The 14,275-nt window shown below is 44.9% G+C and overlaps 1 protein-coding gene across 2 annotated transcripts in view; it reads right to left on the minus strand.

Annotated features, from left to right (window-relative positions):
• The window catches only part of SEMA6B (semaphorin 6B), a 536,302-nt gene that overhangs the window by 63,872 nt on the left and 458,155 nt on the right, over positions 1-14,275 (minus strand). Inside the window, exons 13-14 of one of the 2 annotated variants that reach the window (XM_063915079.1) lie at positions 10,930-11,118; positions 10,697-10,831 (exon numbers count right to left, since the gene is read on the minus strand). The exons of the other annotated variant lie outside the window; for it this stretch is intronic. Coding sequence (XP_063771149.1) covers positions 10,697-10,831; positions 10,930-11,118 — 324 coding nt within the window. The remainder of the gene's footprint in view (positions 1-10,696; positions 10,832-10,929; positions 11,119-14,275) is intronic. 2 annotated transcript variants of the gene reach the window in all.

Consider the following 14,275-nt stretch of genomic DNA (forward strand, 5'->3'; position numbering starts at 1 on the left):
ATCAATGTAAAAGGTGAGAGTGCTGCACAGTGTCAGTGACACTGCACACCCACTGCACCGCACAGCACTGTCACCTTTTACATTGATTCAGCATCCACACATTACCCTACGCGATATCACCCACTCTATCCATTACATTAGCCATCTCGGAGATTCCAGGCCGGCAGCCCAGGTGCTGTGTTGCGGAGTCAGGGCATCTGGGGATCTGGGCGCGGCTGTGGTGGGGAGGCACTTCTATGACATCACGCGCAGAGGAGACTGCGGGGCTCAGAGAGTATGCGGCGCAGGAAGGGCTATGAAAGCCTTCCGCTGCGCCGCTTTCATACACATCTAAGCCAGTGGCCGCAGCAGCTTTTGTTCCATCTGCACCATGGCTAGGGACTGGGGATTGTTGATGCTGGAGGGGGCAGGTGGACTGGCAGCAGGACATACTGTAGGATGCTGCAGTAAAAGGATTTTTTCCCCCCCTATGTACAGCGCAGAGACTTGCTGCAGATGCAGTGGCATACCCTCCAGCTGTACCTTTTTTGCAAGTACAGAACCTTTTTTTTATGGTCTTTACCGATTTTTGGCTCTCCAAACTTCCATTGAAAGTATATGAAAAGAGCTGTGGCCACGTCGCTTAACCAGTGGCTATGCCCCCTTTTAGAATTTGTAGCTTTTTTTTAATGTGTAAGATGTTGGAGGGTATGTTGCTGCAGATGCAGTGGGCCAATTTTGGGGTGTTGACCTGGAGCTGCAGCTCCATCAGCCCCATTGTTAATCCTGTCTGGGAACACACAGCAGCCAAAGGGCAGAGCCTCCCATTGGATGTAACCTGTGTGGGAGGGCGTTTCGCTCCCAATCAGCTGTGGACTGGTTGTGACAGACCTGCTACTAACCCAATGAGAGCTCCTAGCCACGCTCAGTGTTGTACACACAGGCACAAAGTCACAGATCTGGGCTATTATATAGGACATAGGTTCTCAATCTCGATCCTCAGGACCCCACACAGTGCATGTTTTGCAGGTAACCCAGCAGGTGCACAGGTGTATTAATTACTCACTGACACATTTTAAAATGTCCACAGGTGGAGCTAATTATTTCACTTGTGATTCTGTGAGGAGACCTGCAAAACATGCACTGTGTGGGGTCCTTAGGACCGAGTTTGAGAACCTCTGATACAGGAGATGTGGACACTACTATATATGTCTATTATTATGGGACATTACTATATATTTCTATTGTAATGTGGTCACTATAATATATTTCTATTATTATGGGGGCATTACTATATATTTATTTTGTAATGTGGGACACTACAGGGACGTGCAGTCAGGGGAGGCAGGGGAGGCAGTGCCTCCCCTGTCATTCATTAATGATTAAAATAATACAAAAAGATACATATGACACATATTCTGTGTCATATGTATCCTGTTCATATTATTCTAATAACTTCAGTGTATTAAACTAGATTGGGAGGCACTGATATCAAGTGCCTCCCGAGACAGCGTGTGGACAGTGGGAACGGGGGATAATGCCGGGGGCGGGGCCAAGCGCTGGGCTGAAAAAGCCCATTACAAAATTCAATGAAAGCGGCACTTATGTAAGTGCCTCGCTGGCAGGGAAAGCACGCCCCTGCTAGCGAGACACATTTGATTGGACAGCGGATCCAGCGCTGGATCCGTTGGCCCAATCATCAATACGCAGTGGCAGGACAAGGAAGAGACTCAGCGGTCTCCTCTCTTCCTCTCCCGCCAGCACCCGCGATCACCTGCCAGCACCCGGGGATTTAGAAGTAGAATTCAAGATCCGGGGAGGGGGGCAGAGCCAAGTGTCGCCGTGCAGCAGCAGCTAATCTGCACGGCGGCAGCGGCGGCGGCGGTAAGACCAGACACAGGGAGGAAATCGTGCGGCAGCCGGAGCTCTCCTCTCTCACAGGCAGAAACCCCAATGCCTGCTGCCATCTCCTGGCGGTGGTTTCTGCACGGGTCCCAGCGCTACCTGCTCTTCCATGTGATCTCTGGAGAGGGAACACCGCACACAGATCAGGTACTACCATTTGTCCCTACCCGGATCCCCAGACTTCATATTTGCAGCCTTATCTGGGTGTCAGTGATGCCGGAGAGGGGATGGGGGGTGTAAAAAGGGAGATGCTGTCTGCCGTAATGTGTAATAAGAGGACGCTGTCTGCCATATTGTGTAATAAGAGGACGCTGTCTGCCGTAATGTGTAATATGGGGACGCAGTCTGCCGTAATGTGTAATATGGGGACGCAGTCTGCCGTAATGTGTAATATGGGGACGCAGTCTGCCGTAATGTGTAACAAGGGGGATGCTGTCTGCTGTAATGTGAAAAAAGAGGACTCAGTCTGCCGTAATGTGCAATAAGAGGACGCTGTCTGCCATAATGTGTAATATGGGGACGCAGTCTGCCGTAATGTGTAATATGGGGACGCAGTCTGCCGTAATGTGTAATATGGGGACGCTGTCTGCCGTAATGTGTAACAAGGGGGATGCTGTCTGCCGTAATGTGAAAAAAGAGGACTCAGTCTGCCGTAATGTGTAATAAGAGGACGCTGTCTGCCATAATGTGTAATAAGAGGACTCTGTCTGCCGTAATGTGTAACAAGGGGGACGCTGTCTGCCGTAATGTGTAACAAGGGGGATGCTGTCTGCCGTAATGTGTAATAAGAGGACGCTGTCTGCCGTAATGTGTAACAGGGGGGACGCTGTCTGCCGTAATGTGTAACAAGGGGGACGCTGTCTGCCGTAATGTGTAACAAGGGGGACACTGTCCGCCATAATGTGTAATAAGAGGACGCTGTCTGCCGTAATGTGTAAAAAGGGGACGCTGTCTGCCACAATGTGTAAAAATGGGATGCTGTCTGCCGTAACGTGTAAAAGGGGGACGCTGTCTGCCGTAATGTATAAAAGGGGCTCTACCTGGTGTAGTTGTGCTACTGTGCAGCGTAATTTGAATAATGGAGACTACTGTGCACCGTAGTATGAATTGGTATTATTTTGTGGCCATGCCCCTTCCCCATGAAGCCACACCCCTATACATTTTTCACGCGCCTACAGCGCGCACTGCCCCTATCTTGCATGGGAAGGGGGGGCGCCAATGCCGTTTCTTGCACACAGCGCTAAAATGCTTAGTTACAGCACTGATGAAACGCAGCTACTACACCTATGCCCTGAGCACAGCACTAGCATCCAAGAGCCCCTAACCTCCCCCTATTGTTCCTAACCTCCATGTGGCATTACCTAAACCTAACCCTTCCAACCAGCAGCTTAACCCTAACCTTCCTGCGGCGGTACCTAACCCCCCCTCCCTGCACACTAACCTCCCTGTGACGGTACCTAACCCTCCATCCCTGCAGCCTAACACTAACATCCCTGCGGCGGTACCTAAACCTAACCCTCCGCAGCCTAATCCTTCCCGTTGATGCCTAACCCTAACCTCCCCAGGGGTTGGCTAAAGTACTATGTGTAAGACTGTAGGAGGTGATGATAATACGGTATATATATTTAAAATTTGATAATATATAATTACGAGGCTAGTCCCACTTTCCTAGGAGTGCGCGCGCCTATTGCGCACATTGGGGGGAGAGGGGGTGCTTCAACAGATCTCGCTCAGAATGCCAGTAGTTTTGGACCCAGGCCTGGCTGCTCTCTGGGTACTTTGCGATCTGTCCTGTAATCACAGTACTGCATAGGTTCTCAAACTCGGTCCTCAGGAACCCACACAGTGCATGTTTTGCAGGTAACCCAGCAGGTGCACAGGTGTATTAATTACTCACTGACACATTTTAAAAGGTCCACATGTGGAGCTAATTATTTACTTGTGGTTCTGCGAGGAGACCTGCAAAACATGCACTGTGTGGAGTTCTGAGGACTAAGTTTGAGAACCTGTGCAGTACTGTATATACACAATTGCTGCAGTACCATACCCCCCCCCCCATCCATTGACTTCACCGCACGTCACTGGGTTAGCCAGTGCCTCCTGAGCCATTTAGCTCACCGCACGTGCCTGGGACACTACTATATATGTCTATTATTATGGGGACATTACTATGTATATCTATTATAATGTGGGACACTACTATATACGTCTATTATTATGGGACATTATTATATATTTATATTGTAATGTGGGACACTACTATATATGTCTATTATTATGGGGACATTACTATGTATTTCTATTATAATGTGGGACACTACTATATATGTCTATTATTATGGGGACATTACTATGTATTTCTATTATAATGTGGGACACTACTATATATGTCTATTATTATGGGGACATTACTATGTATTTCTATTATAATGTGGGACGCTACTATATATGTCTATTATTATGGGGACATTACTATGTATTTCTATTATAATGTGGGACACTACTATATATGTCTATTATTATGGGGACATTACTATGTATTTCTATTATAATGTGGGACACTACTATATATGTCTATTATTATGGGGACATTACTATGTATTTCTATTATAATGTGGGACACTACTATATATGTCTATTATTATGGGGACATTACTATGTATTTCTATTATAATGTGGGACACTACTATATATGTCTATTATTATGGGGACATTACTATGTATTTCTATTATAATGTGGGACACTACTATATATGTCTATTATTATGGGGACATTACTATGTATTTCTATTATAATGTGGGACACTACTATATATGTCTATTATTATAATGTGGGACACTACTATATATGTCTATTATTATGGGGACATTACTATGTATTTCTATTATAATGTGGGACACTACTATATATGTCTATTATTATGGGGACATTACTATGTATTTCTATTATAATGTGGGACACTACTATATATGTCTATTATTATGGGGACATTACTATGTATTTCTATTATAATGTGGGACACTACTATATATGTCTATTATTATGGGGACATTACTATGTATTTCTATTATAATGTGGGACACTACTATATATGTCTATTATTATGGGACATTACTATATATTGATATTGTAATGTGGGACACTACTATATATTTCTATTATACTGGGGGCAGAGGAGGATTTACCACAAGTCAACAAAAGCAGCTGCTTAGGGCCCTGTTTATCTCAGGGGGCACTGCTTGTACCAGGGGTCCCACCGACAAGGCTGTATAAAGGGCATTTCTGGCAGACCACCAGCTTCACCAAAATTATCCCAAGAGCTGAGCTGGCTGAATACTCCCAGCATGCTGTCAGTAATTAGACAGCTGTTGGATGCCGGCTCCAGAGCATGCCTGTGTCCCCAGTCCTGCAGTACTGTGCGTGTGACCAGTCATGACAAACGTGTGTATGACATCAGAAGCCTAGAGAAAGGAGCCGGAATGTGCACAGTTCTTCCAGTGTACTTTATTACTGTATTTTTTACATTTTATATACATTTTACATAACATCCACCACCTACTTCAAATTCCAATCAAGCGTGAGTGGGGAATGCTGGGGGGTGGGGGTAGACAGTGCTATTTTAGGTACAGTGTCTAACATCTGCCTGTGACAGTCATGGCTGTGGAGGAGGCATATATTGACTAGTGATATATCAATATGCTATAATACTGTGTTTTAAGTACTGCCATGTACGGTAGATGCCTACTACAATCAGTGGGGCACTGATATATAATCAATACAGTCACACTGACTGAGGGGTGTAATAACGGGTATTATAAGGGATGGGGGACCTGCTAGGCTGCTACAATCAGTAAGGTGGGAGAGAGGCACTATAATGCAGTCAACACTAATGTAATTGGGTGTAATAATAAGTATTATAATGTTGGGTGCTTGCATTATATATCAGTGCCTCCCCCCAACACACATACTGATTGTAGCACATTACCCATCCCCTATTAGCAGGTCCTCCATCTCTTATAATATCCATTATTGCACCCCTCAGTGACTGTGACTGTATTGACTATATATCAGTGACTTTAGTGTGACTCCATTATACAAGGTCTGACAATTAAGTTAGCGAACTTGCTACCGTATAGTAGCGGATTTACCAGTAGGCATCAAAAACAGCTACAAGGGCCAAGCAGGTTCCAGTGGACTCGCCAACAGATCATAAGTCGGGAGGGCATTTCTGATTTCCGCCAACAATGTCCGAGTGCTGGTCTGGCCGAATAGTCCCGGCAGACTGTCAATGACTAGATTGCTGCCCGGTGTGATTTTAAGGGCACCATGGATGGTGTAATGGAGAGCATTACTACCTCACAGCACTCAGGTCATGGGTTCAATTCCCACCATTGCACTAACTGTGTGGAGATTGTATATTCTCCCCGCACTTGTGTGGGTTTCCTCCCACAATCCTAAAATATACTGATAGGTTTTTTGGCTCCCAACAAAATTAATCCTAGCGTGAATGTGTACATGTGGTAGGGAATATGGATTGAAGTTCCACTGGGAAAGGGACTGAGTTGAATGGCCTGATGTGAATGGCCAAATGTTCTCTGTAAAGCGCTGCAAAATATGTGTGTAACTGGTAATAAATAATATTCAATACACTAGTACACAGGTTCTCAATCTCGGTCCTCAGGACCCCACACAGTGCATGTTTTGCAGGTCACCCAGCATGTGCACAGGTGTAGTAATTACTCACTTACACATTTTAAAAGGTCCACAGGTGGAGCTAATTATTTATTTTGTGATTCTGTGAGGAGACCTGCAAAACATGCACTGTGTGGGGTCCTGAGGACCGAGTTTGAGAGGGTTCACTACGGCTGGCCGGCGGTCGGGCTCCCGGCGACCAGCATCCCGGCGCCGGGAGCCCGACCGCCGGCTTACCGACAGCTTGGCGAGCGCAAATGAGCCCCTTGCGGGCTCGCTGCGCTCGCCACGCTACGGGCACGGTGGCGCGCTACGCACACCACACTATTTTATTCTCCCTCTATGGGGGTCGTGGACCCCCACGAGGGAAAATAATTGTCGGTATTCCGGCTGTCGGGCTCCCGGCGCCGGTATACTGAGCGCCGGGAGCCCGACCGCCGGCAAACAGAAGACCACCCGTTTGAGAACCTGTGCACTAGTACAACTACCATCCGCTTGCTATAATTATCTATGGGCAGACTGGGGAGCATACACTGACGGGGGCAGCAGGACCTGTCTGCTACAATTGATGGGGGGCACACTGAGGATTGTTTAAGGAAGGGGGGCCTGAAATCGGTGTCTTGCTTAGGACCCCATGAAGTCTAAATCCACCTCTAACTGGGGACACTACTACAGTATATATTTCTGTTATAATGAGGGCATTACTATGTATTTTTATTAAATTGGTGGCATTGCAATATATTTCTATTATACTGGGGTATTACAATATGTTTGTATTATGCTGGTGTTATTACTATTTATTTTTATTATACTGGAGGCAGTACTATATATTTCTAGCCTTGCCTCCAGAGTGTAATGTAGCCACTCCCCCTAGTTTCATGTGGTCATGCCCCATCATGACAAGTGACCACGCCCATTTTTCGGCATACTCAGTACCACTAAGAAAATATTTCTACTTGCACCACTGGAGGGAATCGATTGGATGCCTCTCAGGAAGGGTGCGGAAAGAAGCCCATAGGTTTCTATAGGGTAACGCCATCAAAAGCTGGTGTTATCCTCCGCACCAAAGCCCTGGCATCCAGGGCTTAGTAAAGTAGTTCCCAAATGGGTGCCGTGGCGTCTTGGAGCACTTGCAAGGGTTCATCAGGTTGATGGACCAGGACCAACTCAAATTATTTATGGTCAATGTAATAGGCAAAACCAGTGCTGGTGGCTTTCAGTTAGAAAATATGTGGATAAACAGAAGTGAACCCTGTCACTCATCACAAAACTGAACCTAAGGATAACATGTAAACACAATTTACTTCATTTATTATTTTTCTCTGAATTTCTCAAGAAGAAACCTTTGGCCTAGGGATGCCATGCAAATTTGTTTTTATTCTCTAGAGTGCTGTGACTAAAAAATTTGGGAACTACTGACTTAGTTCATATGAGAAATGCGGCCAAAGCCTGAAAAAGGGCTCTTGCCTGCATTTTTCCTTAGTATATCCCGCCCTGAGGCTGGAACAGCTGCAGGAGGAGGTACCTGTCTGGCTCAGAGTAGTGATTAGCTGGATGCTCATGCAACTAAATATTGTAGCTGTGTTAAAACAGCTTCATTATACAGTATGCTTTATTGGCACATAAAGCAGCAAAACTATAACAACCTTGACTTGCAAATGATCTTGTTATCAGTAAGTCATTAACAGCTATTTTATCAAGCTGTTTTTTCCCCAAAAATGTTTTACAAATCTTTTTAGCAGGGGCATATTTATCAAATGGTTTAACGCAGGAGATATCATAAATAACCCTTGCGTTAAGTAATTAGCTGCATAACGGGTCTAATTCAAGGTTGATCACAAAAGCAAAATCTTCCTCTAATGGGCAAAACCATGTGCACTGCAGGTGGGGCAGATGTAACATGTGCAGAGACAGTTAGTTTTGGGTGGGGTGTGTTCAAAGTGAAATCTAAATTGCAGTGTAAAAATAAAGCAGCCAGTATTTACCCTGCACAGAAACAAAATAACCCACCCAAATCTAACTCTCTCTGCACATGTTATACCTGCCCCAACTGCAGTGCAGATGGTTTTGCCCATTGAGGAAGATTTTGCTTTTGCAATCAATCTTGAATTACTGTAGGTCCAACATCATATAGCATCAATATTATTTATTATCACCAGTTATTTATATAGCACACACATATTCCACAACGCTTTACAGAGAATATTTGGCCATTCACATCAGTCCCTGCCCCAGTGAAGCTTGCAATATATATACCCTACCGAATATACACACACACACATTCATGCTAGGGTTCATTTTGTTGGGACACAATTAATCTATATTTTGGATTGTGCGAGGAAACCGGGCTAACCGAAGGAAACCCACGCAAGCATGGAGAGAATATACAAACCCCACACAGTTAGGGCCATGGTGGGAATCAAACCCATGACCTCAGTGCTGTGACACAGTACTGCCAACCATTGCACAATCTGTATTACCAAATACCTTAAAGGGAACTATTGTTTGTCAGATTTATCAAACTCTGAAAAGGTATTTTTTTCAGTGCTTGTCGTCTATATCTAACTACATCTTTAGACTATTTTCAGATCACTTACTTGCATGTATGCAGCTCCTTTTTTTTATTCTTGCTCAAATGAGAGATAGAAAAGGAGACTAAAGGTATCTAGACTGCCAGGTAAAGCACCTATCTGTTCTCACCTACCTTTCTATGGAAATTCTATTTAAAAGCATTGCTGTCTGACTAGTAACATATAACTGAAATACAACTGCAGCACATCTAGCTGTCTCTTGTGCTCCTTTTGCTATAGTGTAAAATGGCATATGTCAAGAATCTGGATTTGGATGTTCTCGAAGAAGACTTTTGGGCATCTTTGGTAGTGCCATGTGCAGGAATCGGGGCAGTGTTATCTACTTACGCTTAGATTGGACTGGAGCTGGCTAGGTAAGGCTGAGGCTGGACAGGAGTACAGGATTTATGGCTGCTTGTTGCAAATACAGGAATGGAAACGGTAAGTCACTTGATGCCAAGCTGGAACTGGCTATTACCTACAGGTAACCGGACTGGAACTGGTTAAGCTACTAATGCCATCTGGGACCGGCTACTGGATTCAAATACTGGACTGGTACAGCTTACACTTGTGGTGCTAACTGGGTGCAGGGATCGGGCTTGAATCGTTTATACTTCTGGTTCCAGCTGGAACTGTCTGCTGGATACAGATACCGGGCTGGAACCGGTTATGCTTCTGCTGACGTCTGAGACCGGCTGCTGGTGCTATAGTAGCATTTTGCAGACTGACTGGTAGATGACTTAGGGGGACATTTACTAAGCAGTGATAAGAGCGGAGAAGTGAGCCAGTGGAGAAATTGCCCCATCAACCAATCAGCAGCTCTGTATAATTCTATAGTATGCAAATTATAGATGTTACTTCAGTGCTGATTGGTTGCCATGGGCAACCTCTCCACGGGCTCACTTCTCTGCTCTTATCACTGCTTAGTAAATGTACCCCAAAGGCAGATAAGCAGGAACTCTGTCTGCGGGAATTAGTACTACCTCCATGCTGGTAATCAGAATACTGGTACAGGAATCTGAATGCAGAGTTCTGGAGCCTGTACATGCCGCAATATTACCATGTTGCTCTGGCCATTTGCGGAACTCCAGCCAGAACCTTTATACCCAAAGGTTAGCGTGATTGGTGCTTGTCGTCTTGTGACTGAAATCTGGACTCCCATTGGTGTTACAGTGGTCAACTGGTCACCACCAAGATGGTGCCCAGGACCTAGAGCTGGTGGGAGACTGGGAGAGAGGACGCCAAGCCCACTTGGAGGCTTGATGCGGCCAGGGCAGGAGAGCCAGGACTTCCCATATGAGCAGCACTGCAATAGCAACCGGAGCTGCAGACCCCACTAGATGCACTTGGAGGCCCAAATGGGTAAGCACTGCGGGATTTTATGCTGAGTCCTAACAGTATATGTGTGTTAGGACAGTATCCTATGTCTGAGTTTGTATGGAAAGGGTTCTCCAAAGGAAAATTGTCGCTCTGGACCACACTTGCTCTAGAACTGGTCCTGTATATATTGTATATGACAAGAATTTTCTTTTCACCAAGGAACACTCACTTTATGCAGCCATCATGTCTCTGGCAGCGTGCAAGGGGCACCTTTACCACACATCTGGTGTACACCACTAAAAGAGACCCTGACCCCTTGTCCACTTCTAAGCCAATAATTCTCTGTTCTTCTTTTTCACCACACCTGCAAATCGGGAACATAATGTGCAATATATAACAGCAATATCTGGAATACAAGCATATCAGTCTTTCATAAACAGAATATTCAAGGTACTAACATACCTATCTGCAGGGTAAGTCTGGAGCTCCTCAAGCAAGATGCTGCTCTTAGCATTCTCTGTGTTAGATGTATAAACCTTGGGATTCAGAAGATACTTTAGGACAATTCCAGAGTTTGAGCCAAGGAACAGAACTGTTTCATTCCCAAATATGCCACAAGATGTATCTACAGCAAGGTGTGTCATCTGATCCCTGGGGAGTTACACAATAAAGAATTCTATTCTTAAGAACTATAAATAAATAAATGTGTGTGCGTGTGTGTGTGTGTGTGTGTGTGTGTGTGTGTGTGTGTGTGTGTGTGTTAGACAAACATTATTAATGTTAGTTTTGTTCTTAAAACACTAACATGTTCTGAAGCAATGAGAAATATTGACACAAAGCAAACTTACAATAATACTTCCAAGTACTACACTGCTGATTTTGTACAAAATAAAAAACAAAATTCTACTACACTTCTAATTATTTTGTTACATGGCTGGTCTGGGAGTTCTGTTAGGGGTGGTAAATCTTCCTTCCAATTATTACTGGCTTCTTCTGACCATTTCCATTTCTGCACCCATTGTGCAATCTGTATCCACCACTTTCACCCATGTCATGCTCCTTTACTGTCCATGAACACAGTAAGTCCAGGTCCGTTACTACCTATGGGCGAACGGTGCCCCGCACACAGCGCAAATGCTGCTATCTCTCTTTGCCGGCACCTGCCGCTGAGATGAATGTTTCAAGCGGCGCTCCCGGCTTCAGTAAGTTCTATCCCCAGTAAGGCAGCATCAGGTGGTCGGGGATAGTGCTGCTGTCTGTCCTGCGTGTTCCTGGGGATAGTTATTGTTGTGTCTGTACTAGCCTGCAGGTCCCGGTGTGCCCTGTGATTGGTGCCCAGGGTAAGTTTATTGTTGTCCTGCTGGGCTAGTTGTCGGGCTGATGTGCTGCTCGGGGCTCTGGGGGAAGAGGAAGAGGAGAGAGTGGCCATGTGTGTATGGTGCCTGCAGTTCTATGATGCTATGTATGTATGTGTGTATGTAAGTACATTGTCTATTTATGTACAGTATATGTGTATGTACAGTTTATATGAATGTGTGTACTGTATATATGTATGTATGTATGTATGTACAGTATGTATAGTGTATATGTATGTGTGTACAGTGTATATGTATGTGTGTATAGTGTATGTATATATATATATATATATATATATATGCATACATCCCAACTATTCCAATTTTTGCGGGACAGTCCTGATTTTTTGGGACTGTCCTGCTGTCCCACCCGCAGGCCGCAGTGTCCGCAGTGGGGGGGAAATTGGGAGGCTCCTGTCATACATACATACATACATACACAGTGTCTATTCACGAGTGACAGAGGGAGAGGGGGCATGCCAGCTGCTCACAGAGTGCTTGCTATGCCCCCTTCAGTGATGGACAAGGGAGGCGTGGCTTACAATCGCGGTATCACCACAAAGACAAGCCCCCTTTTTGAGGCCACACCGTGCTTGTGTCCCTCTTCATAGAAGAAGAAAGTTGGGAGGTACTGTATGTGTAGTGTATATGTATGTGTGTATAGTGTGTATGTATTTGTGTGTATATGTGTATGTACAGTGTATATGTATTTATGCATGTACGTACAGTGTATATGTGGGTGTGTACCATGTATATGCATGTATAGTGTATTTGTGTAAGTACATTGTCTATGTATGTACAGTGTATATGCATGTATGTACAGTGTATGTGTATATGTAGGTGTGTGTAGTGTATATGTATGTGTGTATAGTGTATATGTGTATGTAGAGTGTATATGTACTCTATGTATGTACAGTGTATATTTATGTCTGTATATGTGTATGTACAGTGTATATGTATGTGTGTATAGTGTATATGTACAATGTATATGTATGTACTGTATGTACAGTATGCATGTACATATGTACAGTGTGTGTGTATGTATGTACAGTGTATACTGTATGGTATGTGTGTATAGTGTATATGTATGTATGTACATACAGTGTATATGTATGTGTGTACAGTATGTACAGTTTATATGTATGTGTGTATGTACAGTGTGTGTGTGTGTGTGTGTGTGTGTGTGTGTGTATGTGTGTGCAGCTGGGCCATAGTTGCCTACCCTCCCACCTTCTGCGGTAGACTCTCAATTCATGGTGGAAGTCTCCCGCTATCCCAGATTTCACATCAAATCCCCCAAATTAAATTGCACCACCCTGAATCCGGTTTGCACAAGTGTGAGTCTGTATATGACAGGGTGGGTCCTGGATGAGAGGACTGGACCATAAGTTTTGACACCAGAAGCAAATCCTATCCATGAGCCTGCTGGTTCCCCACCCACCTACTGACCAGAAAGCATCTTATAAGAGCCATCAAGGAAGGACCCATCCGCCCCATCTAGATCACTGCTGCACTGGAAAGTACTGCTTCTCACCTGCACTTCCCCAACTCTGTGGGTACCCGTCTACTTTACAGACACTCCAGACTTAAACTAATGTGTAAAAGGGAGCTCTGCCTGCCGCAATGTTTAAAAGGGAGCTCTGCCTGCCGTAATGTGTAAAAGGTGTCTCTACCTGCTATAATGTGAGAAAGGGGACTCTGCCTGTCCTAATGTGTAGAAGGGAGCTCTGCCTGCTGAAATTTGAAAAATGGAGCTCTGCCTGCCGTAATGTGAAAAAGTGGACTCTGCCTGCCGTAATGTGTAAAAAGGAGCTCTGCCTGCCGTAAATTGGTAAAGGGGACTCTGCCTGCTGTAATGTGTAAACGGGAGCTCTGCCTGCCGTAATGTGAAAAAGGAGAGCTCTGCCTGCCGTAATGTGAAAAAGGGGACTCTGCCTGCCGTAATGTGTAAAAAGGAGCTCTGCCTGCCGTATTTTGGAAAAGGGTACTCTGCTGTAATTTGGAAAAGGGGACTCTGCCTGCTGTAATGTGTAAAAGGGAGCTCTGCCTGCCGTAATGTGAAAAAGGAGAGCTCTGCCTGCCATAATGTGAAAAAGGGTACTCTGCCTGCCGTAATGTGTAAACGAGAGCTCTGCCTGCCATAATGTGTAAAAGGGAGCTCTGCCTGCCGTAATGTGTAAAAGGGAGCTCTGCCTGTCGTAATGTGTAAAAGGGAGCTCTGTCTTCCGTAATGTGTAAAAGAGAACTCTGCCTGCTGTAATGTGTGAAAGGGGACTCTACTTGCTGTAATGTGTAAAAGGGAGCTCTGCCTTCCGCAATATGTAAAAGAGAGCTCTGCCTTCTGTAATGTGTAAAAGGGAGCTCTGCCTTCCATAATGTATAAAAGGTGTCTCTACCTGCCGTAATGTGAAAAAGGGGACTCTGCCTGCCATAATTTGGAAACGGGGACTCTG

This window comes from Pseudophryne corroboree, chromosome 1 (genome assembly GCF_028390025.1).
Source record: "Pseudophryne corroboree isolate aPseCor3 chromosome 1, aPseCor3.hap2, whole genome shotgun sequence".
NCBI classification, from domain to species: domain Eukaryota; kingdom Metazoa; phylum Chordata; class Amphibia; order Anura; family Myobatrachidae; genus Pseudophryne; species Pseudophryne corroboree.